Below are 26,405 nucleotides of genomic sequence, written 5' to 3'. Positions count from 1 at the left end.
TGTGTCACTGCAAAGTACAAGATCCCATGTGGGGAAGTCTAAAAGGTGAGCTACTTAAGCTGTGGCCTAACACTGAAGAAGGACCTGAATCAAGACAGAGCTTCTCTAATTAAACATGTTCTTCAAAATGAATATATATAGTTAAGATTAGATTTTAATATCTTTTTTTATTTATCTCTTTCTGTTTCTGTGCTAAAAAGGCTAAAACAACTATGTGACCTTAGAATAATTTGTGATTGAAGTCTGAGACTACAGGACATTGAATAAGTTTCATAAGTGAAAAATGAGGGAAACTGTAAAGAGGCCTTAGAAGTCATCACTTACCACACAGGAAAAGTTCAGACTCCTTATAATCAAATCAGATTAATTTTTGTGGAATACCAGTGTATCTAAAATGATAAAAGGTATTGAAGAAGCATTTGTCTGATTTAGTAAGTAGTTCATTAATAGGTTATACCAGCAGAGCTTAAGTTCCTTCATTAGTTAGTGTATGTTTTCGAAGTTTGAGCCTAGCATCTAATCTTGTCAGAAATGTACTGATGTAAATTTTAGCTTTGTTTATCAGAAGAAGTGATTGAGTCACCATCCCTGGAGGTATTTAAAAAGGTGTGTAGTTGTAGCTGTTAGGGACATGGTTTAATGGTGGTCTTGGCAGTGTGAGGTTAATGGCTAGACTCAGTCTTAAAGGTCTTTCCAACATAAATAATGCTACCATTATGTTCTGTGACTGACTTAATATGTATATATTAAATATCTATATATATAAAATATATGTATATATTAAATATGTAATATGATGTGTGTATATGTATGTCCTCAGAGAAGGTATATTGCTTTCTTTTCCTTTCTTTCCTCCCATGCCCTTGCCCTGCCCCAGACACAGCAATATCACTGAAAATTTTGTTGTGTTTGTAGTCTGGGCAGTGAAATTGCCTCCTAGTATCTTAACAAGAAATTGGAAGATTTTGTAAGAATTGATTTAGTGATACTGGTGCATCCCATGAAATGTGGTTAAATTTATTTTTGTAGTTCCTGGTCATGCTTTAAATTTTCTCATTACATTGTCAATAAGTTACATTAAAACTGTTTACAGTTATCTTTCTGTTCATGCTTCCTCTTTCTCTCTCTCTCTTTCCCTTCCCTTCATTCTAAAGCTGCTTAAGGAGATAGCTAGGAAACGCAGAAGCATTCGTCTTGGGCGGGAAGTTGAATTAAAGCCATATATTGCAGCTCACTTTGAAGTTCTTCCTACGGAATTCACATTGGGGGATAAGAAGCATTATGGTGGTTTTGAGAATAAGCAACTGCAGAGTGGTCAAGAATATGTCTTCTTTGTCTTGGCTGTAATGGAACACTCAGAATCTGTAAGTTAGTTAATGTTTTTCAATCTCAAAATTACCTTTCCACAGTCATGAAAACATTTTTCAATGCTTATTCAGTTTTCTGAGAGGTTTTTTTATGTTTTGTTTTGTTTTTTACATTATATGTCAGAGCATCTTTAAAGCAGTATTTCCTTTCCTAGGGACAAATAATTCCTTAAAGTCTTCTATTCTGGTTGCACCTGTGTGCATTACTTCTGTATGTAACTGAAACCTAGTGATTACCTTTTATTTCTATGTTGTGATCCTTTGCAAATTACATGCTCTGCTATTTGTGACCATGGACACAGGATCTGAGGCATGAACTTCACAGCAACATCTTCCTCAATGTATTTAAAGGAGTTCCTCTCTTACCTGCCATTGAATAATGGTGTAGGATACACAGGATTCTTGGAAAGATTCACTGAACCACTGAACCCTCTTTAGTTACAGTAATTCCATAACAACTTTATCCGTAAATTGTTACAAAGTTAGAAAATAATTCAACAATAAAGAAAATTCTTGAGGTGATTTAAATAATGAGCTGTCATTCCTCTTTACTTAATTCATTTGGTATTTATGTCCCTTTATGCATGATTTAACCTACTGCATGTAATATATTAAAAGAATAGACATAAATAGAACTCTTGAAAGAAGACGCAATCCACTTTACATTTTAACATACAACGTATAATACGTAAAATTTCTAATGGGTAACTAAACCTGACAAGTACATTTGCAGGTTCAACCACTTGAAACTACAACACCAATATTCTGAATTCTAGACAAAGCTTCCACTGTGTGACGTTATAATTGCTTTCTTGCTATAAATGGAATTTGCCTACTTAAACACAATGAGGAAGTAATTCCACTTTGAATACTTTTAGATAAATAGCTTCATTTGAAAATAAAGTAGGTGCCTCCTGTAAGCTCTGACATAAGTCAAAAGTTCAATTTTTGCTTTTTGACAGGGACTGAATAGACTGATAATTCTGAAGGTGTTCCATCCAAAAGGTTCAAACTGGAGAAGATAGACAGCTTTTGACCATAAAGTTAGGTAGCCATAAATCTGTGTTTCAGAGATCACCTATATAAAATTGGTACTTTCAAAACAAAGTATGGTTTCTTGGTTTTTTTATATTAATTAAGGCATTGGTCGTTTCATATAAATGACCTAAATTTATGGTTTTGTTAGCAAGAAATGAGGATAAAAATCAGGAAAAAAGAGGCTTGACAGCTGAAAAGGCTCATATGGCAAAATCTATCTAAGGTCCTACTCTTGAAGATTTCAGAAGGCATTACTAAGCTTAACAATATGGTTAATAACTGCTTTAACATGCCACGTGAAATGTTTATGTGATTGAGTAGCATAAGGTACCCACAGAGTGTGAATAGTTTTTAATGGTGAGTGAAATTCAACTTTCGATGTTCCAGTTTATCAACTCTCAATATATCTGGTTTTCTTCTAGGACTGTAAATCCCACTGCTGTATGAGTTGCAACTTGAAAGGGATGTTTTTCCTGATTTTCAAATAAGACTTCTGCTTGAGAGAACACAAAATTTCCCTGTTGATTGGTAGAATGGACTATTTGAATTAAAAGAGAATATGGGAAGGTCTGAATTTGTTTAACTAATTAAGTGGAAGCTGAGAGAGCTTATGATTAAAATCTTTAGCATGTTGAACATGCTAAAGGGAGGAAAAAATCAGATAAATTTTGAAAAGTAATAAATGAGTTTAAGTTAGTCATAATACAGGTAGGACGAAAATTAAAAGCAAAATCCTGCTTATTGGAGAAAAAGTATTTAGTGATTATACTGTTGCCCTCAATATCCCTTTGTATCTTTTTGCAGGCATTTTTGCTACCTGCTCCAAAGAAAGAGGCTAAATAAAAAGAGTTTCTTCCTGTAGCAATGGGATTTGTTCTATCTTCTGAGAATACTGAAGCTGGGAAAAAAATATCAGTCAGTTTGGGTGTTTCAGGAATGGAACATGAAGAGCCCTCAATTTCCAAACAATGACCACAGACTTAAAACACTGGGTTTTTTTAGTGCCAGGTGCCAGGTTTAGTGACTGTAACATAACTGGAGATTGTTGGCATGGGTGGTAGCTCCTTATCAGCTAGTGTAAGTGCCTCAGCTTTGCCAACCCTAATCCTGTCTCAAACCCAGACACTGTCGTAGCCCAGAGCCCAAAACAAGGCCAAATGAAGTGTAAAAAAACATGTCTCCTTTGATAACACTTGTCCTGGCTTAGGGCATCTTTCAGAATATAGTGCAAACATGTAAATGGAAGCTAATCTCTTCTTCTAGTTATTTTATTCTGTATTAGCTGACATTCCTGATTTACTGCTGAATGAAGCTTTTAAGTCCTTTGCAAAAGCTGTAGTTCAAATCCTAGTTTAGTGTTAATGGAGACACTCCACCAAAGATAAATTGTACAAACAATTCCCCACTTCTGTTCTATAACTCAGAGTTGTTTGAATGATGCAGTTTTAGCAGGCTGGCTACTCAGCCTCTCCTGTCTGTAATTTTAACTCTGCACTTAGTCATAGATCAAACATCTCAGGGCACAGCAGAGTAAAAAAAATATTCTCTTATCACAGGTCTTATGCTAGGCCAGTTGCTTTACACCATCCAGTAAAGCAAAGATTTTCAACAGCCTCTGTTGGTTCATAATTCAAGTTTTATACATATGAAAGACTGAGTGTTTACCTTCCCTTCATACTTTATAGTGACTTCCCCTGTTTTCCATTCTAAAATTCAAGTTGTTTCCACCTTCAATAAGAATACTCTATCAGACAATTTTTAACTGTCAAAATATACCATACTATTGCCACAAGAACCTTTTCTAAGAACCTTCTACATTCAGTCCCCTTTATTTTTACCTATAGTAGTTTTGTTCTGTTGGAAGTACTCTTTCATATCATGCAGGAAGAAATAGTGTTAAGCCAATGTAAAACTAAAACAAAAAACAAAAATGTGTAACCAATGGGTTGTATTTGTCCTAATAGTTCATTTGTTCATTCTCTAAAGTTGCAAAGTGTTCTGGAAGGACATCATTTGTCTGCAAATCAATGCTAATATGTGGAACACAAAATAAAGAGAGTAATAACAACACACCGTTTAATTTGCAAGTTTATATGCTGCCTGACTTCAAGAAAAAGAGCATTTCCACTTTGTTGTGTTCATTGCATCATCGTCTTCTATACATTTATTTTAGATCTAGCATAGTTAATATTTTAAATGCACTCCTTCATGATTAAGTAAGAATTATTTTTATTTCTATAGACCATGTATGCAACCAGCCCATATTCTGATCCTGTTGTGTCAATGGATCTCGATCCCCAACCAATTACAGATGAGGAAGAAGGCTTGATTTGGGTTGTTGGACCAGTTCTTGCAGTGGTGTTTATCATCTGCATTGTTATTGCTATACTTCTTTATAAAAGGTAAATTTACCTTTAGTTTTCTTGATAGGTATATAATTTCCTGACATGTTGGTCATTTTGTAATACTGTTCCACATTATATTTTTGTGCTACCATAGTAACTGTCATTGCTTTGGGATATTTCAATATTTATTAATAGTTTCCAGAATATTGCAGAAATTTGTGATTGAAAGTTTCCGATAATTACAGGTATGCAGGTACATTTTTCTGCTGATGACACATTACCACTTCTGCATTTAGATGTTTTTTCCACTTTGCATACATTTGTATGCATACATGTGTATGCAAAGAAAATAAATATGTGCTGCATATAAATATGTATGGAATTGGCACATTTGACTTTTCAAAACTTGTTTTTAGATGTATAATAGTAATACATTAGGGGTTACATTCAGCTTGATGTTAAATGTGATTCTCGTCTCCACTCAAGTAATTTGACTTTTGACAGTTGGCCTCAATTTCCAGTGTATCTATATGAATTTTAAGCTTTTAACTGAGAGATCAAATAGCATTTTTCTACTAATCTTGCAATGAGATCAAATTTCACTTATTCTTCTTTCACTATCTATGACACAGATGTAGTTTTGCTATTATACTCTCTGCCTTACAACATAGTGTAAACTGTGTATGATGCCATAATTTATACATAGTAGCTTTTTACACTGTAAATGAATTCACAGGGTTGAATCAAAACAAAGTAATCAAACCAAAAAAGTTTATTTTAATGTTTAGGTTTTGTTTCTAATACATTTTTGAAATATATTGATATAATTACAGATTACTATAAAAATGTTGTAAACCTCTGGGGAGCTGGTGCACTAGGAATAATTTCATTATATGGAGTACGTGCTCTAGAATTAACAGCTATGATGCTATCACTTGAATATAAATATTTAAATTCTGCTAGCCTGTATAATCTTCCCACCCTAAGTGTCTCTGGTCAAGTACCTCTGAAATTGCATGTATAGAACTGGCTTCAGGTTTCGGAAGGAATTCCCTGTTCAGCAGTAAATAACCAGTCTAGAGTTAATTTGAGCTTTGGGTTCCAAATAGACATGTGTTTATAGAATGTTTTTATGGCTATAATCGTACAACAGCTTAACACATGATCTGTTGCTTTCAAATACTATGTCTCCTGAAGGTTTCTATTAGTGCATAGTATTTCAGCCAATCTAATTGGTTAGCAACTGTGAACTTCTGGTTGTGTCTGTCTGTCACTTCAAAAACCAGTCATTAGAGTTGTGCTAAAAGTGAAATACTCCTTTTTCCTGATTATTTTAAATTATTAAGAGTAAATCTCTCATACTACAAAAAAATCCAAACAATGGCATATAAAGCAGATGTGCACCTGCTTCTGAAATATTACTTACATTGATGGAACCATAATAAAAATCTTAAAATCTGTTACCAAATAAAAAATAGTACACATATTCTACATACAAGCAGGTAAAATTTGCTTGTCAATATTGTGAAGAGATTGTCATTCACTGAAAATGGGGGACATGCTTTCCATCTGTTATTTACTGTTTGTACTAGAACTGTTTGGGCAAATGTCCATATGTATTTATTTATTTTTCTATTTTCAGCTATTTAATCTAATTTATTAAACTGCACTGATTTGGCAAATTACCTCTGAGAAATTTTGACTGCAGTTTTAGCAGTCTATGGTCCTTTACTGTAAAAAAAGAAGTATATAATTGGATATGTTTTTCAAGAGTATTCAACTGGATGCAAGCTAACTGATAGATTTCGATAGACTTACTGACTGTAGAAAAGCAGCAACTAGACAAGAAAGTAGGGATATTTAGCATACTATTTTGAGAAAGCAGTGAAATTTAATTTCTGACTTAAATGGATTTACTGTAGCTACAGGAATTTGATGGAAAAAAATAAGAAAAAAACAGGAAAAAATTTTCATGGATACAGGAAATTTTACAGTATATTTGTAGAATACAGTGGGATATAAGTGCAGAAAGTATGGTAATGAGGAAAAACAAAGGATAGAGGGCATCAGTCTAATAATACATGAACAAACATGCAAAAAATATTAAAAAGAGGATGTCAAAGGATGTGCATTGCAAAGAGGACAAACAAGAAATGATTGTGTCTTTTGAAGTGCGAATGGTAGTAATTCAAATAAAGGTCAACTATGCTTAATTCACTTTGTCCATAGAAGCCTTTATGAACAGACTTGGACACTAAGCTCATGATTAATAATACTACTTTTATATTTTAATTTCAATCATAGAGAAGGAATGACTTTCTAAAAGAGTCACTTTAGGTGGAGAAGTCTTACCCCTCTTAAAAACAGACGCTGTCAGAAGTAGTGTGGATGAGTTGTGTTGGTTGGTTTGAAGCATATATAACAATCCCAAAGACAAGCAGTGCATGTTTGACCTCATTATTTGTTGGTAACTTGTATCAAGGTTATTACCTCTTCATTTAGTCTTATAATCTAAAAGCAGAGATATTTCATAGAAATTTTTTTTAGATCATATATTAGAATATAGACAAAAGGTCCTTGCAGTCAATAAGTAACAGTAATAGATGGGGAAAATACTGAAGAGTACCTTTTCTTATCATCAAATATAGTAGCAATATAATAGCCAACAACAATGAGGCCAAGTAATCTACTGTGTGCAGAAGAGCTCACAGTTTCTCAGAAGCAAAGGGTCACACCTCTGGAGTTTGCCTCATCCCAGCCCTGCTCAGAGCATGGCCAGCTACAGCAGCTTGCTCAGAGGGATGTCCAAGCAAAATGTAATGTAGCTAAGAATGGAAACTTAACAGCCTTTCTGGACAACCTGTTCTCGGTTCAGTATCCTCACAGTAAAAATTATTTTTTCCTGAGTTACAGTTGAATATGTCTTGGCAAATGGAACTGACTTGGCCAGTAACTAGTTCAGTGTTCTCTGTCCTCGCAGCAGTGAAACCATGAAACTACCATGCAGTCATAGTGAAAGGAGATACTTAGTCTGGAGCACATCTTTCAATCTATTGGACTTAAATTTAAATAATAAAATTAAGAGATCCAAGTAAATTAACTAAATCTCATTTCCTTTTCAGTTATTTTCGTTTGTTCATTCAAACTTGAAGTACATTATACATCATAGTAAGATTTATACCCAAAATCTCAAATAAAGGCAAATACCTTCTTAGCTAGAGAGAGGGTGCATACCCTGAAAGAAATGCCTAACCATTATGATGGTTGTTTGAGTCACAGTTTATATTTCAAGTAGATTTCGATAAAACATTACCTTGCAGCAACCTACAGTTCAAGCATATCTACAGTGAATTCTTTCAACTCACTTTTAGGTGTGTGATACATATTCAATTACATAAGATTTGGGTGATTAGGAAACCAGTCAGAGGATGTTAAAGAGCTCTATAAACTGTTCAGTGTATCTCAGAAATGGACAAAATAGAAAGAAGAGTGCCTGTTCCTATGAAGAATCCTGTCATCTTTTTTAGGGGGGAGTTGGGAATTTATTTATTTAAACGTGTGAATTTATGTTTTTAAGAAATTACAAATTCTCTAATTTCAGTCTTCCACTGATGGAGCAAAAAATGTTCCTCATTCTAGATCTTTTCTTTTGTGAGGAAGAGAAGTTAAAGCCATCTTTGCTGTTGCTTTTATGAAGTGCAGCTTTCTGATTTGGTTCAGAAACCTGGAGCCTAAGCTTGAATCTTTTGAACATAGTGAACTTTGCCACTCTGAATCACAGTGTCATAGAATCATAGAATAGATGGGGTTGGAAGGGATCTTTAAGGGCTATCGAGTCCAACACCCTGCAATGAGCATCTTCAACTAGGTCAGGTTGCTCAGAGCCCTGTCCATCTAGGCCTTGAATATATCCAGGGATGAGGTATATGCTACCTCTTTAGGCAATCTGTGCCAGTATTTCACCATCCCTATAAAAAAAATTTTCTTCCTACTACCTCTTTCAGTTTAAAACCATTACCCCTTGTCCTATCATTACTCCTACATAGGCTATCCCCATCTTCTTATGAGCACCCTTTAAGTACTAGAAGGCTACAGTAAAGTCTCCCCAAAGCCTTCTCTTCTCCAGGCTCAACAATGCCAGTTTTCTCAACCTTTCCTCATAGAGAAGTGTTCCATTCCTCTGACCAGTTTTGTGACCCTTCTCTGGACATGCTCCAACAGGTACATGCCTTTCTGGTACTGATGACCCCAAAGCTGGATGCAGCGCATCAAGGGGGGTCTCACAAATGTAGAGGGGCAGAATCATATCCCTTGACCTGCTGGACACGTGCTGAATCTTGAGCTGTTTGACTTAGAAGCTAAACATGCTTTCTGACAGAAAAAAAACCCCAGATACTAAAAAAACCACAGAAATGAAAATCAGGGAATCCTAAATGATGATTAAGAATTCCAAAGACTTTTTTAATACATGTGTAATCTGGTCATTGCAGACTACAAGCTATTAAAAGTTTGTAGAACTCCTGTTTATTATGATCAACACACAGAAAGATAAACACTGTATTTACAGTGTGTGGTGGGGGATAAATTATTTTCCCTGTTTACCTGATCTAGATCATAGATCACTACAGATCTATGCAGATTGCTGTAGACTTCTAGTAGGTGACATTCTTTCTAAATCTAAAAAGGTGTGTAATACTTCACTAGAAAAAAATTTATGGTTACCTTACTTTCCAGGGTACTGTAAAAAATTTCTTGTTATTTTATTACTTGGTTTTGTAAAATAATTTTAAAAGTCCTCATTTCTTTTTATTCTTTTTAAAATTTAGTACAATTCTTATGTATCTCATGTATTTAACCTTGTTCTTCACTTGCTTTTCTCTCCCTTTTCTTCTCCCTTTCTTTCCTTCCCATTCTACTCTGCCCTCCACTTTCATTTTTCCTCTCCTACCTCCTCTCATCTCTCTTCTCTCTAGAATTTAAGAGGAAACTACATCTTAGTGAGATGTAATTTTTCATGTAATGTTAACTTTACTCTGATGAGTCAAATTAGAGACCCATTCTCTATTATCTCACTGACTAAAATTTGAAGTCTCATTTCTTTGCAAATAGTGTCCAAGAGAGCTGTATTTTTCAGCAGAAGATTCACTTTGGACATGACCTTGTGTCCTCCATTAATTCTGTGATTCCGAAGCGTTAAATATTTTGATGAGCTGTCATTTCTTAATTTTGTTTAGTTATATATCTTTAAGTCAACATTTCTTATATCTCCTGTTTCCATTCTTATCCTCTGTGCTGCTGATCAACTAACATTTCACCTTTTTTCCCCTCTTTGCTGCATTAAAATGGAGCAGTAAACCTGACAGGTGAGAAGCAAAAAGTAATCACTCTTCATTTATTACAGAAAAGGAGAAAAAAAAAGAGAAAAAGAAAGTTATCATGATAATGATCTAAGACAAAGCATCTGTCAATCTTAAGTGAATGTAGACAGTAATCTGTCAAAATGAAGGCTATGTAAGGCTTGCTATGTTATTTACAGCACTGAAAATTAGTGTAATGCAGTGAAGTTTCACTGTTCTTTTTCTTATGTCTCCATGTAGTACATTTTCAAGAGATAGCAGAGCTATACAATGTTTATATGGTTTTATTTGCATTTTTGTGAAGGTGAATCAATGTTTTTTTGCTATAACCAAAGTTCTTTAAGGAATGCATTGTTGTGGTTGAAGTGTTAGCCTCTCTGAATCTCTGTAATGCTCCATCTCCATAGACTCAGTGCTGACTTACAGTTCTACAAGTGAAAATGATACAGTGATCTCTTGTCCTCTCTGGATTTTTTTTTCCTACCTATCTCAAAATCACTCCGTAATCTGAAAGAATTATGATGACTTTATAGGCTGGAAACATAAAAAACCCACCAACATCCAGAATGATCCTCAGAATAACACAAATAATAAACTGTTCTATTATCCTAGAAGTATTCAAAATATTCAGATACATGATTAGAAGAGATTTTAGTGCTTTTAGTAGATTAATGTGAAATTTTGTTTCCCAGTACTGACTTGCAATTGGAAAAAAGGTAAATGAAGCTTGTCTCTGGACCGTTTGGAGGACTTAAAGAGACTTAAGACTCCTAGACTTAAGGAGAAGGAAATATAGATTAAAAGACTTCTTGAAAGTTACATCACACATCTTTACTTAAGAAGAAAGAGCACTAAGGCATTGTGCTACAGTGGTAGGAGTTGGGAATAGTCAAAATCAAAAGAAAGGAATTTCAAATGAGTTTATCCATAATATTTTGTCTTTAAAAAGACTAAAATCAGATGTAAATTTTTATCACTTCACTACAGAGAGATTACTACATGTGTTAGGTATTTACCAGAGAACAGATGGAGTGTTTTTGCAGTAAAAAACCTTTTACTTTTTTTCAATAAAACCATAGGACTAATGACTTTCAAAGAATACCTGCAACATGTTGCTGTTTGACTCATTTGCATAGCCTTTGAAATCTTGTATGTTACCAGGTGTTCATGATTTCAAGAACAGCAAGAAATCAACTGTAATAACAGCGGATTTAGCATTGTACCATTGTGAGTCAATTAGGAAAAAAATAAAAGAGTAGTTTTATGTTAAAGTAAACATGGGTACCTGGAAAAGATTTTGCTATCATTAACCTTAAAATAACCTCAGCTCTCTTTTTACAGAGTAACTCTTCCTCTGTTTGCTTCTTCATTTTATATTACATAAGTATCAGCCAAGTTGTGTTTTCATTCTGGAGTCCACAGAGGACTAGTGAAAAAGGATTCCACTTTCTGTATAAAAATGCAGAGTGGTAGATATTCTTCATGTAACGTAGTTCTCCATGTCTCCACATCAGAAAATTATACAGACAAATAATAGTCCATTTTACCAGAAAAGTCAGTCAGAACACATGTGGACTCTCCTTCTCTCTAGAGATAGGAAAATATACACAAGCTTGCTTGCTTCCTTCCTTCCTTCCTTCCCCCCTCCCTTCCTTCCTTCCACGCCTTCCTTCCTCCCTTCAGTCCTTCCTTCCTTCCCCCTTCCCTCCTTTCTTCCCTTCTTCCCTTCCTCCCTCTTTCCCCCCTCCCCCCCTCCCTCCCTCCCACCCTCTTTCCTCTCTCCTTCTCTCCTTTCTTTCCCATCTTGTTTTGGACAGATTGACCTGAGTACTATAACTGCAGCGAAACTCTCAGTTTAATTAGAAATACTCATACAGAATCTGAGCTGTGAATATATGTAAGTGAGGTAAGACAAATGAAGATTGTGTAGTTCAGCTCTTACAGAGATGAGAGGAAACAGAGCAAATTTTTGATTCCTAGAAAGTGAAAAGAATAGGTGTCTTCTGTACTGTTCTTTCTCATATTAAAAATACTTTAAAAATGCAAGTTATTTTTTATAAATGTGTATAAAATATGAAATATTTAATGATAACTTGAGGTATTAATTTCTAGTTACACGTTCAAGAGTTGGCTACTTTTTAATAAAAGTATAGCTAGATAGCTTTTAAAATCCTGTGAATTTTTATAAGTTTATGTTATAAAAGTAAAGAATTTGGTGACCAGAAGGATATAGTGGAGGATTAGTCCAAGGCAAAATGCAGTTATTTTCTCTCTTGCATCAGTATATTTAGATTCATTTTGCCATTGCAAATTGTAGATACCCTACCCACAATGCATAATTGTCTTACCTTTGCATTGGATCAAATAGCCTTTCAGAAACAAACATCTTGTCTTCAGAAAATGAGGATTAAATGCTCAGGCACCTTTGTCAAGCTAACATGTCTGTCTTCTGTTTATGTGTGTTCACCTTCTCCATGCAGGAAGAGGGCTGAATCTGATTCTAGAAAGAGCAGCATACCCAACAGCAAGGAGGTCCCTTCTCACCATCCCACAGATCCAGTGGAGCTGCGACGCCTTAACTTTCAAACTCCGGGTAAGAGACAATAACTTACAGAGAGCTCTGTGGTCACAAGCTGATTACTAGTGCTGTTACAGAAAAGAAAGATTCATTCTTTATAAAAATATATTTTGATCACTTAGGAGGTTTTGCACAGTGTATTTCTTCGTTGGCTTTCCAAATAATTCTTTAATTTCTTTATTTAAAGAAAAATCCTGCATGAAACAAACTTGAATTCATGTAAAAAAGAGCCCAAAGACACACATGCTGTATGGATGTGTTTTATGTGCTAAAATTCCAAGTTAAACCTAACAATGCTAGAAAATGTTATTGGGACATGTATATACCTCTATTTATTAACAATACAGCAACTTCTTGTTAATAAGCTTCTTTCTTATCTACTACATAATTGGGTAATCTATTAACATCCTTGTCAATTTCACTGAATTGTAAATGTACAACACAGAAAGGAAATACTAACTAGATAAATGGTCTTGTCTTTGAAGATAAAGCCATATGTTGTGGTTAAGGGAGTATATTAACATCACTAGTTCCAAGGTTAAAAGCAACACACAGCCAAATATTTTATGAAATGATTTGTTTTAATGAAACACTGTTTTCTTAAAGCTGTCAAGATAGTCAAGAAACACCAGGAGAATACTTAGTATTGAATTTTACCACATTTTAGGAGTCAACTTTTACCTAAATTGGCTTTATTTTGATCATGTTATATTCCAATAAACTTGTTGTCTGTTACAGTATGTTTGCACACAGTCCAAGTCTAATGCTAATTGTGTGCAGAATCATCATGAGCTTCTCTACATTAATAACAAAAAATAGAAGCTCATAAAAGCAGGAAATTAAGGGCTTGAGATGCTGAGAGATTAGCATCGGAACTTGACATACTAAAGGGTTAAGTGAACTTGCAGATCTCATTTCTAGTCTTCTAAATAGTGATTATATTAAGATAATGTTGCCCCAGCAGGAGTGGATCTGGAGAGTAGTGAATGTGGGCTAAAGACCCACATGGCATGCATGCACATGGCACTAGTAGAAAGGGAAGAGTCTGGAGGCCTGAGTTTTACCCCAGCCTTTTCTTGAATCTGTTCCAGTACACTAAATGCTCTTAGCAGCTGGTCCAAATTAGGTGTGTTTCAGGAGCACATCTTCTAATTCAGTTTCATCTCGATGAAGGAATCCTGTTGACATGCTCTGGGACCTCTCTATAAAATGAACTTAAGTGCAGTTAAGTGGAAATGATTGAAAGTTTTTATTCACAATTGTCCTTCTGAGACTGCAATCTGAATGTAGGCTTATTGTTCCTTTGTTCCTGAGTAAAGTTTTTGTCTGTTATTCAGGAATTTCATGAAAATTTTAAAGGTTTTTACAGCAATAAAGTATAGAAGTATACGTACAAATCTTTGAAACATGAGAAGAAAAAATATGCTTACTAAAGTCTGGCTTATACCTAAAACAAGTAATTATTTGTATACAGTTATATACTGAGTGGATGGCTTAATAGAATCACAAAATCATTTTGTTTGGAAAAGATCTATAAGATCAAGGAGTCCAACCATTAACCAAGCACCTCTATGTTCAACAATAAACCATGACCCAAAGTGCCACATCCACACATTTTTTGAACACTCCAGGGCCAGTTATTTCACCACTTTCCTGGGCAGCCTGTTTCAACACCTGACTACCCTTTCAGTGAAGAAGTGTTTCCTAATATTCAGTCTGAACCTACCCAACAAAGCTTAAGGCCATTTCCTCTTCCCCTATCACTTGTCACCTGGGAGAAGAGCCTGACCCCCAACTTGCTATAACCTCCGTTCAGAAAGTTGAGAGAGCTGTAAGGTCTCCCCTCAGCCTCCTTTTCTCCAGGCTAAATAACCCCAGCTCTCTAAGATGCTTCTCATAAGACTTTTAGTCCAGACCCTTCACCAGCTTTTTCACCCTTTTCTAGACACACTCCAGCACTTCAATGTCTTCCTTGTAGTGAGGTGTTGCTCAGCTGGACACGGTACTCGAGGTGTGGCCTCACCAGTGCTAAGTATGGGGGGACAATCATTGCACCAGTCCTGACCACACCACTGCTGATAAAGTCCAGGATGTCAGGATGGTCTGCTTGTTGACCTTCCCCAGCACCAAGGTCAGACTGACAGGCCTGTAGTTCCCCAGATCCTCCTTCCCACCCTTCTTGTATATGGACATCCCATTTGGAAACCTTTAGTCATCTGGAACATCCCCAATCAGACAGGACTGCCGGTACATGAAGGAAAAAGGCTCAGTGAATCAGTTGGTACCCTTGGGTATATCCTATCCAGTCCCCCACAGTTGTGTGTGTCTAAGTGGAGTTGCAGGTCTCTGACCAATTTCTCCTAGATAATGGGAGCTTAATTCTGCTCCCCATCCCTGTCTCCCAGCTGAGGGGCCTGTGTACCTGCTGCATAATTGGTATGGTTAATAAAGACTGAAGCAAAGAAAGTATTAATTACCTCAGCCTTTTACTCATCCTTTGACACTGTGTTTCCCTCTGCATCCAATAAAGAATGGAATAATAACTAGGTATATAAGCATAATTTTCTGCTCTCTGTTTATTTACATGTATAGTCTTACCTATCCCTTTAATATTCATCATCATTAAAATAAAATGTGGGCAAAAAAAAACCTGCTGCCAAGTGCTAACAATTTAATATATAAAATTATTTATTGTAATTAATTATAAATTTACATTTAGGATATAAAGTTATTAAGAAATGGCAGAATTTGTGGCATCACAGACACTGTAATTCCACCTCATTGATCTGAAAAGAACTGGAGAGGATTGAAAGCATACTTTTCCTAGCAGGGCTACACTTCATCTAGGAAGTTTGCAATTTTCTGTGAGGCTAGTTGAGCAGAACATTTGCAATCCATTTCTACTATAAACTCCTATTTTTTCCTGTAAACCTTTTCATGGAATAGAGAGTTACAATTATTATTAAAAATAGAGTACAGACATTGAGTTATGATCTTTTTACCTACTATTGTACCACCTAAGAACCCAAGGCACAGGACAGGCCATTATATTACTCAGTATACAACCAAATATCAAGAAGAAATTTCTTACACCAGTAGATTTGTTTTGGTCTATAACACTTGCTAATTAACATGTTCTTAATATGTAAACTTAGCCACAGTGAAGTTAAGGTACAGCTCTTTTGCTACTAAAAGCAGAACATCACTTAACTCACAGTAACTTTAATTAAGGCTACCATTTAATTAAAATGTGGGTAGATTTAACTTAGATATTTAAATCCTACTGGAATGTTTTTCCAACTTTAACCAGCAACACACCATCAAATAACATACAATAAAAAACTTTCAAGACCAACACAGGGAAACTGCAGAAAGGCTGCATGTTCAGGATATCAGTTTTGTTATATTTGTTGTTTTTTCACTTTCAAGTGTGTAGGGTTTTTTTCTATTATGTAGCAGAAATAGGTAGTGGGATACTTCAAAAGTAGGCAACTGAGCAAAGAGATTGGGACTGATGTGGTTATGTGTTAGGTTCCTTTTACCGAGACATCTTCAGTCACCCTCATACAATGGCCTTATCTATTGTATAAGATGTTACCATTTCTCAATGTTGCCTATAGATAAAATAAGTGACAGAGTAGTTAATGTACTTCAAAAACCAGTGTACGCAAAGTCAGTAAAAAAGCATCAGGATAGATGATTTGACATACTTGTTAATATAGGGGTTTATTTCTTTGGATTATGAAAGCATCTGCAGTTTACTTGGAGCTTTCCAGGGAGACTGGTTGCTTCCAGTAGAAGGGGAAAAAAAAGTTTATAATGAACCCACAAAGTACAGCAGGGTTAAAGAAAATATTAAATTACATTGTCATATCTAAACTGCCAGTTTTCACTGGGAGAGGTGAATGAGACACTCCTATAAAATTCTGGATTGTCATAAACTTTAGTACTTTGAAAGATTTCTAAACAGCCTCTTTCCAAAAATACTGTTAATCATTTATTTTCTGTATGAAAAGGTCTGATCAGATATTGCTATCAAAACGATTTGAAAGTGAAACCCCTGGGCTAAATTTGAATTTCTAACCACATGTATAAATTACTCCCAGTACAGGTGATTAGGTATAAATTTTTGAAAAAAAAAAAAAAAAAGGAAAGCAATATTTTATCTTTGATGATATTTGGAGAATGTTTTAGGCACAATTATGTTTACTTCTCATTAAATTGTCAATTCAGCATGACGATGTTGTAAAATTGCACAGTAAAAACTACCAGCACAGCGAGTGTCTTGCTTTCCTTTCACTTTTTATTGTCCTGTCAATACAGAACTACGTCCTTCACTAATCTAGTACTTACCTAAAGAGTTTCCTACCTTACCTTGTCCAGGAAGGATCAAATTCATATCTGGCTTCCCTCCTCTCCGGATGGAGTAACATTTGGAAGAGCCCACAGTTCTATATCTAAGAGCAAGATCCCATGTCCATATGTGTTATCCAAAAAAGTGTATGTGTTAGATAAGCCCATATGCCAGTGACTGGGTCACAGCTGTGCCAAGTTCTCTTTGAGTAAACACAAAAATACCCAGTCTCTCAGTAGGATTTCATTTTTAAGTCTGTTATTCTTCCATAACTGGAGTAGCTGAGGAAAATTCCATCACATTCTTACCATTCTACAAGTTTCTTATTAAAAATCATTAACCTGTGCACAAATTTTAGAAGTCTCTATGCCACATGGGAGACTAAAGGTAAGCAAGGGGTAGCAATTAAACCCTCACAGAAGGTTTCATCAAATAAAGAAGCCCAGTTTTGCAGAGGAAAATGAACTGAAATTAAGTGGTTTGAGTGGGTTCTGAGAGACCCAAGGCTCAGGCAAAGACTTCAATCTGCCAATCAGGCAGAGAACTAAATTGAGTCATGCTTCAAAAGTGACTAGGTTTTTTTATCCTCATTTAACTATAAAATGTGTCACACTTATAAGTAATTTGTGTAATTGGGTGCCAATTAAACAATTATCTCATTATATCTTATGAACTAATAAGAAGCTTTGAAACACAAGAAAAAATAAATAGAATTATTACAGCTCTAAGTTAAAGACTGGGTTTTTTAATTAGATAAGTGCTCACTAAACAGTTATTCCCTGAGTTGCTAAGGAAGTTCCACGAACTTATTTCCAAGATAAAGCAGAAAAAGTGTAAAGCATGCCAAGAATAAAGGGGTACGAATAACAGAAGGTAGAAAAATTGATGTCTGGATTTAGTCACCTGCTTTGCAGGAAATTTCTTCCCATAGTTTATCCACATGATATCTGTTTATGAGAATCATGACAATGCTTAAGGAAATAGTTCCTTTGTCTCCGTGACAAAACGAGACTGGAAATGCTTTCCTATAGTGAGCAATTGTACATATGGCTCGTCATATGAACTTGTCCACATGGAGGATTTAGGCACTTTAAAGAGGCATAGGCTTCATGTGGAAATGACACTTCTCTGATATCCCACTTCACTGCTTTCAAACCTAGAGGCAACTAAAAGATGCTTAGCTAGGAGATGAAGTTGAAAATTCTCCTCACAAGAGTAATCCTTTTTTCTTTCCTGGATTTTAACCCATAGTTTTGCAACATGTTATTGAATTTAACATTTTTAGATCAGGATCTGAAAACTAGGTTTCTTCTTTTCTCAGTGTAGGTGACTTCTATACCTCACTCAGAGCTGGTGCTTCTGCTGTGGGCTAAGCTGATCCTAAGGCTGCTTGTTACAGCTTAGTCTTTGATAGAGAAGAGCAGAAACTATTTTCATTCCAGAATAATTGATCTAGTTTTGGAGAACATAAAATCTTCTGGAATAAAAGTGACATATTATATGTGCACTGGAAACTGTCTTAGAATAGTTGTTGCAGAATAATGTATTTCTCTAGAGTATGCCTTGTAAATTTACTTTTTTAAGTTCAAGCTCTGGCCTAGCTCTGACTTTATGAAAAAGGAATTTGGAAGTAACAGTAATTTTTTTGTCATAAATACTAAAGGCATTCTTGCTAAATTTTCATGGATGCTGAATTTCTACTGAATCAGGGTTGTCTTTCATTCGGATTTTAAGTAGGTATTTCTTTCTGTCTTTTTTATAAGGATTACTATCAGGATTATCCTCACAATAATGTATCACATTTTCAGTTTATCTGGATTGTACTCCCTATACTAGCAGATATGCATTGTTTTATTTCTAACTTTATTCTTTTTTATTGTTGGTATGTCAACCTATAGGTGGTAAATAAATGTGTTTTGTAAATGTTTCTAAAAGCCCTTATCATAAAACCCTGACAACAAACAAAATCCTAATTTAATGCACTAGTGACAAGCCCAAAAACACCCACTTGTTTCGGTGGGATAAAGGAATATAATTAACAGGTCTAATGTCCGTTGATATGCAGATGAATTCTGACCTTGCTCTCTTAGATATTCCTTGAATTGTGGCACAAATGGTATTTCATGTTCCTTAGTCATGTCTTTACCACAGATTAACCAGAAGCTAATTCTACACTGTAATCAAATAATAATTTCCTATTTAATATATATGAAGGGGTTACTACTAAGCTGCATAAGATCAATCACATTTCCCTATCTTCTACCAAATATGGAAGCAGGAGCTTCTAATGGATACAATTTCAGCTGTGTTTTGCATGTGGTGGTTTTGGGGGTTTTCTTTTTGTTTGAGTTTTCAGGTGTTTCTATCTCTTTTTTAAAAAAGAGATATTCTGTTTAAAAGAAAAGTTGAAAGCATGTTTACAGCATGGTATTTCTTTTGACTTTTTAGCATGTCACAGGATCTGTTGTAATTTAGCTGTATTTTGTCTTTAAGTTTTTGTGTTGTCATAACATATGTTGATTGATGTGGAAGTGTGTCATCAAATAAGTGTATTTTCTTATTTGTAGCCACAGAAATGAGATTACCTGTGTTTTGAGTAGGATCTTTGAATCAAGTTCTACACCTGCTGTTCACGTTAAGCTCAATAAGAGCCTCATGCTTTTGCACGAAATATGATGAGATCTTAAAATGTTCTTTCATAACATATTCTTATGATTCACAGACTGATTACATAACAAAAGTCCTCCAGCAGTTCTTTTAAAAAATAGCTACTTTTATCATCTCATTTTACGTATTTAAAATATGAAAATATACCAAATGCAATTACTTCATAATTTAACTGCAAAATATTGTTTGAGGAAAGTTATTCAATGTCCAAGAAAGGGTTGATATGCAGCTAAAATTTGTCAGTTTCTGAAGTTGAAAGTAGTTCCTCTTTTTGCCTTAGAAAAGAAAGTTTTATTTCAAATTTCAGTTTTGCACAAAGTGTTTAATGTGAAATCTCTCCTTGGGAAGGCCAAGTGAAATATGGAGAAGAAACAAAAATAGTTTAAAAAAAGAATGGGTGTTCAGCATCCTTAAAAAAATATTCCTTCACAATAAGCTAATTATTGTGATTTGTGTTCCTGATGCAGGTGATTTAGTCAGGTTCATAGTGTGATGAACAACTCTCATACTCATAGGGTTTATGTCCTTTATGTTTACAGTAGGGTAACTGCACCTTTAAACATCTTAGTTCAGTTTCCAGACGCTATTTTGTGCATGTCTGAAGTGCCTGTATATACAAGATTGATTGATTATGATGATCTACTGCTGTTACTAATTTGTTTCCCATTTCCGATTGGCTTTTACTTTTTACAGCTTTGAGCAGTAATTCAGTCCCCTACGCCTCCCTGATTGGCTCTGTGTCCTCCCTCTCTAGCCAAACTACCACTCAGTCCTTATATGATAATAACTCTCTCCCACGATTCGCTCGAAAAGGTCTAAACATCTTTGTCTCTATTATTTTCTCTGTTCAAGCACTGTATTAGATGTACATCAGTTCACCTCCATTTCTGGATCAATCTAGAGTTTTCCTGTGCCTTTTCACTCACATACTTTCCATAGGGGTGCTTGATCTGGATTAATCGGTGTAATTGTTAGATGACTGTCACCCACACTTGTTTTGAGAGTAGCCAAGTCCTAAGTTAAATTTCTAAGAAAATGGGAGACAAGCAGAACTGCATCAAATAAATTAATACTGAGACTAATTTTTTATTGAAATTTATAAGGTGTATCCCCACTGTATCTGAATATTCAGCTTTGTTAGTTGACTGACAACTTACCTTAATATCTACTTTAAATATGTCTTACCATCACAGACATGCTATGAAGATAATATAAAATACATATACATATAGGGTCAGAAGAACTAGGGCCAGTGCTGTTGGACATTATTTTGGACTCTAGTATGACACCCAAAATGCCAAAGAATCAAAAAGAAAACAAGAATTAAAAACAAAATTAAAGACAAGAAAAATATGCTAGTGTGACTGTGTTGTAACCACATGGTCATTTTCAGCTATGTTTAAAGGAAATGCAAGTCAACTGTCTTAGGCATGCTCTTGAAATTCATGGTGACAAAGCAAACTGCATTATGCAACATGGCTTCCAGCTTGAGCCCCCTTGAGTCATTAGTGTGTTCCTTTGTAATTTCAAGAGATCCTGGGGTTCACTAGCTTAACTTTTTCTTGCCAGCTCTGATTTTTTCCCTAAGGCATTGAAAACTCACTTTCATTTTAGGTGTGTGATAGTATAAATCACAGAGAAAAGAATGTAAGCATTTTGGAGAAGGGTCACAAAGACTAATAGAGTGAAATATGTTTACAATTTTTTGCCTGTCAAAACTTAAGCTGGCAGATTGTTCTAGTTGACCCCACATCTTTTCTGTCTTTCTTTTGCCTTGCTATCCCTGTACACCCTTACACACCCATATCTGTCTCCAATTCCCAGCTCTTCTTCTTCTTTTTCATTCAGCATTTTCATCAGTGGACAAAGATGTTTACACCTGAAGTAGATTGTAGGTACTCTTAGGGGTTGATAAATGGGGTTTCAGATTAAGCATGTTTTAAGGTATTAGTGCAGTCAGTATGTATGTCCAGCCAAACTGTACAACCCCTGCCTCTACAATCTGCTACTTGTGAAAACATTTTTGAAGTTCTAATTGTCTGATGTCCAATGTTGTCTTCAGTGACTGTTGTCTATAAGCATTGGTGCATGTTATTCTAGTCATTCATAGTTGCATGTCAGTCACCTCAAAATTTCTTAAAATATTGAAGTATTTCTAATTTAGTCAGAATACATAGTCAGTCTTCTAGACCTTAATGCATTATTATTAATCTTCAAGCTCTACATTTCATTTTTTATACTTTATTTTATAAGTTAGTTTTATGTTGGTTTGAGGCTTCTTTGTTTTTTACCATTTCATTTGCAGGTTCAGGTGTCTCCGGTTACCCTGGTAACCTTCATTATTCAAGCTTGTTTTTCTTGATTATGCATAAGTCACTTTGTTTTCTGTCAACACACTGTTCTTTCCCCTTTAGGGCTCTTTCAGTGTCTGTTTCTCAGCTCACATTTTCTCACCTAATTCAATAGAGTTTCCATTTCATGCAGTGCAGGAGAAGGAGTTTGAAATGACATTAAGAGTCATTACTCAAAGCAGAGGTCGACATCAGGTCTCAGTGTCTCATTTTACCATGCCTAGCTAAACTCATTGACTCATTTCACAGTAACTCTTTCCTCTACACTAGGAATGTTAGCTTTGGGAATATGTTTGGTGACTTCTTTTAATTTGGCTTCAGAGCTCATCTCTCCAGAGCATGTCCTGCTTTGAGTAACCAAACTATTTGCCTGCTTCTCTCACATACGACATCTTTACTACTTACACATTTCTAGACATTCTAACTACTACATTTTCTAAATTTTAGAGCAATGCTGTCACTGTAGTGTACTTTAAATTCTGTTCCTCATTCTTGTTCAACAGGTATGGCCAATCATCCCCCAATACCCATCTTGGAACTTGCAGATCACATTGAAAGATTGAAAGCAAATGACAATTTGAAGTTCTCACAGGAGTATGAGGTAATTTTCCCCATTTTCCTATTATTCAAATTGTTTTAAAGGTCATGTTTGCTATTTCCCAAGACTTTTCTCTAATATGGTGCCACGTTTATATGATACTAAAAGAATGATAAAAATCTGTGTAAAATGACTACATAGTTGAGGTAGTTCCTTTGCTCATAAAATTCTGTTCTCTTTTTATAAGGATGAATGTCAGGCGGGTTCCATGGGCATATACTTGTAGTGTGTGAATCATACAGCACTTATTTTCATACACACAAACACCCATCTTCCATGCAGTTTAAAAATCCTTAGATTATTTCAGAATTTTCCTCTGTAATGTTGACAGGACACAATACAGTGCAAGCTCCAAAGAAGGTTCAGTCCACTGCGTTAATTTTGCATGGAATGAAAGGACTTGCAAGTGCCTGGTGTCTTTACTATTGAAGCAGTTTCAAGACATGTACTTTCCATCTGTCAACAATACCACTTTGTTAAATTGTGAATGATGGTCTGTAAGAGCATGAAAGGATTTAACTAGAAGAGAGTAATCATTTACAAGCCACCTTGTCAGTAACCCATGGAGCATAAAAGTATTGGTATAGTGGAGGGTCACAGCCTCTCTAGTCAGTAGTTTGTGGCTTAAGGGACGTAGAGAGCCATCCATTATAGTAAATTATAGCTATTTCTTTAATGCCAAAATATTGTCTGTGTCAAAAATACGTGGATAAACTAGGCACTGAACCATAAGTAACAGAGTGTTTGTTTCGATCAGCTATAGGTGATCATGTCAGTGATCCAAGGATTAACAGCTCCCAGAGGGATCACTGACACAGTATTTGTTTATAGTCTGTTGTGTCACTAATCCTTTCTTAAAATCCTCCAACACCTCGTTAGCATGCTGGAGTAAAAGCTTGTGTTATTCTTATATTTTTAGGGACTGCAGATTTGTGCATTTGAAGGTTCATACAGGCACTGACGTGCAATAAAAAAACACTGAAGATGACTTCACCTGTTGGTTTCATAGTAACATGTGACTGCATAGCACAGACACCAAATATGTTTCCACTGTATTTTAGAAGTCTTGACAGAAAATGGTAAAAGTTAATACCAAATACTGTGATAAAGAACTACAATTTCTTCTTTTTAATTGAACACACTGTTCAGAAAGACCTTAAGACTGCTCTAAAAAAAAATCATATTAGATGTCAAAAGGAAAATATAGAAGTTACATATATTGTAACATATAAAGAATCAGAAAGGAAAATTTGTGTAGCAGAATATTCACCATAAAAAAGATAACAAATATGAAAATAATTTCCTGTTGTACCGTGGGCAAATTAATTTTTTTTTCCGTCTAGGAAATTCTATTTACAAGTCAGATAATGTAGTATAATTTCTAGGAAAATAAACAATTCAGCTTCACTACATCTTGAACATGATGTGGAGATGACATGGTTCTTTAAACACTGTAATATAACTTAAAAGTTTCCATGGTTTATATTTTCTATTTATTATTTAAATAATTAAAAGCGCCTTGAGAATTTAATTTTAATAATTTATAACCAGCATTATCAAGATACATTAAATCATTAAATTCTGAATATCTGTCTCTCCAGAAGCTTTTCTATTCTGTGTAAACAGGAGAACTTTCACTTTCTTCACTTTCTTTTTCTTTATTTTTTTCTTTTTTTTTTTTTTTAATCTGGAGCAGAAGGATCAGACATTCTGAATTAAAATATGGGCAACTGTGGGTCAACATCAAGCTTCATTCATGTTGTTTTGCCCAAGAGAGTTCAACATTTATCTTTGAAATCCCAGCTTTCTAGATACCACTTCATTTCCACCTAGTCAAAGATTCATCCATTTTGAAACAGAACTAGTGAAAAGCACTGCTATTTGGTTTCATGGTCTACCCTAGGCAGTGGACTAGGGCTGCAGTTTGATGATGACTGTAAGTCATCTCCCTGTCTTGGCTGTGCATTCCTGTTGTCTCTCTTGTGCCAGTCTTGGCAGTAGCACATGTGCAGCTGTTCAAGGATTATCTCAGGAAATAGATTCAGCTGAAAACTAATTGTTTTATTTTTCTTTGCTGTTTTCAGTTGGATCAGTTCCCTGAACTAACTCACCACATGTCTGCTTGAGCTCTAGTGCCAGCACAAGTGAGCTGGTGGGTACATTTGTGGTCAGAGATTGAGACCTTCTATTTCAGCAGCAGTTCTCACTAACATCCCTAAAAAACAACTATTTGATTGCAAGGCAGAAATAGGTACAGATGGTAACTGTTCGGTTATTATTACTTCAGATAACATTTGAACTGATGGCACAGAAGGAAAAAGATATTTTTCATCTTCAGAAGGTAAAGGTGTAACATGCAGCAGGAAACTGCTGACCTTTATTGATACCAGCAAATACAATTAAGTCACATTTAGGGAAGCAAACAGTTTTCATCAATTACCACTGATGTTTTTTTTTTTGGTTTTATATCATACCCTTTCTTCCCTGGCATTCAAATATTTTATTTTACTTTTTGCTTACACTGCATGGATGAAATTCTTCAAAATTAGACTGATAGTGTGCAACAACTGTTAAGACAACTTTGTGATACCATAAAATAAAATCCTATATTAACAGTTTCCTGATGAACACTGAGTTTTTGGCCTCTTTCAGGAGGTTAGATCCATTTAAAAAGGATATTAATTTTTTAGCATACCGTACTTCAGTTGCCACTTCAAGAGAATTACTTGTTTCACAACTCAAACACATCCTTTCATATTCTAAGCTCCCTTTTCAGCTCTTCAGAAGTATTTAAATACTTGCCTCTCTTCCATCCTTGCTCGTATTCCAGCCATTTACTTTTGATTAGAATTTCCGATCAAAATTTAATTCAATTTTTTTTCTTCTTCTTTTGGAAGAGTATCACTTCCTTGCCTGTTCCCACTTTATCTTCAGGCAGACAGAAACCTACCTGTCTCTTCATAACTACCAGAAGAGTGTCCTCTACTGATTTATACCCTCTGGCATCATCTTCTAATGAAATCCTCTAACTTCCTTGCAGTCCTGTGAAGGTGGAGACAGGACAGGATTGCTTTCTTCAGATACTCCCAAACTGAACCCACTGTTCTTCATTCCTCTGACACAAAGCTTCGCAAACAGAGTGTTCCTGGTGTGAGATTTTTTGTGTTGTTGGATATTTTTTTTCCCTTTTTTAGTTTCTTAGAATATGTTCCTGTCGTGATATGTGAAATCTAGTTGAGAAAGAATCCGAAATTGCCATTAAAGAAATAAGTGCAAACTACATTCCTCTGCACTCTGTTTCTGCAAGGAACATCTAGGGTAATGCAGCAAACTGGGAAAGAAGTATTACAAAAAAGTAAGTAGCAATATGCATGATATAAACTATATATTCTCAGGAAAAAAAAAAAAGAGAGAAGGGAAAGAGTAGAATTCCTTCACCACTATGATCTGGTAAAGGGAGTATTCTCCAGTGTAAAACAGCTTCTAGCTATGTAATATTTTTTGAGGTTTGATGTCATCAACTGGACGAGTTTCTTTTTCTACAAATCTTCAGAAACTATTTCATAGCGTCTCTTCAGAGCATCTCCTATCCTAGCTCTCACAATGTATGATCAGAACAGTGGAGATTTCTTCCATTATACTTCTCCTACAACTTTACCTTGAGTACCAGTTTATATGAGACAGCAGGGGCCTGAAAAATTATGACTGCTGCAAGATTTAAATAAATGTACAATTCACCTGTTGGATTAA

At 35.2% G+C, this 26,405-nt stretch overlaps 1 protein-coding gene across 46 annotated transcripts in view; it reads left to right on the top strand.

The window, feature by feature from the left end:
• PTPRD (protein tyrosine phosphatase receptor type D) overlaps positions 1-26,405 on the top strand; it is a 1,147,190-nt gene that overhangs the window by 1,055,962 nt on the left and 64,823 nt on the right. For 22 of the 46 annotated variants that reach the window (XM_050328659.1, XM_050328661.1, XM_050328660.1 and 19 more), the window contains 6 exons: positions 1,155-1,364; positions 4,647-4,807; positions 10,099-10,113; positions 12,588-12,700; positions 20,400-20,519; positions 22,561-22,658. In XM_050328659.1, the coding sequence (XP_050184616.1) occupies positions 1,155-1,364; positions 4,647-4,807; positions 10,099-10,113; positions 12,588-12,700; positions 20,400-20,519; positions 22,561-22,658 (717 nt within the window). The remainder of the gene's footprint in view (positions 1-1,154; positions 1,365-4,646; positions 4,808-10,098; positions 10,114-12,587; positions 12,701-20,399; positions 20,520-22,560; positions 22,659-26,405) is intronic. The other 24 variants (XM_050328685.1, XM_050328683.1, XM_050328681.1 and 21 more) reach the window with 5 other exon arrangements.

This window comes from Myiozetetes cayanensis, unplaced genomic scaffold (assembly GCF_022539395.1).
Source record: "Myiozetetes cayanensis isolate MyiCay16 unplaced genomic scaffold, myiCay2020 scf4, whole genome shotgun sequence".
Taxonomy (NCBI): Eukaryota; Metazoa; Chordata; class Aves; order Passeriformes; family Tyrannidae; genus Myiozetetes; species Myiozetetes cayanensis.
This window is presented reverse-complemented; position numbering and strand designations above follow the sequence as displayed.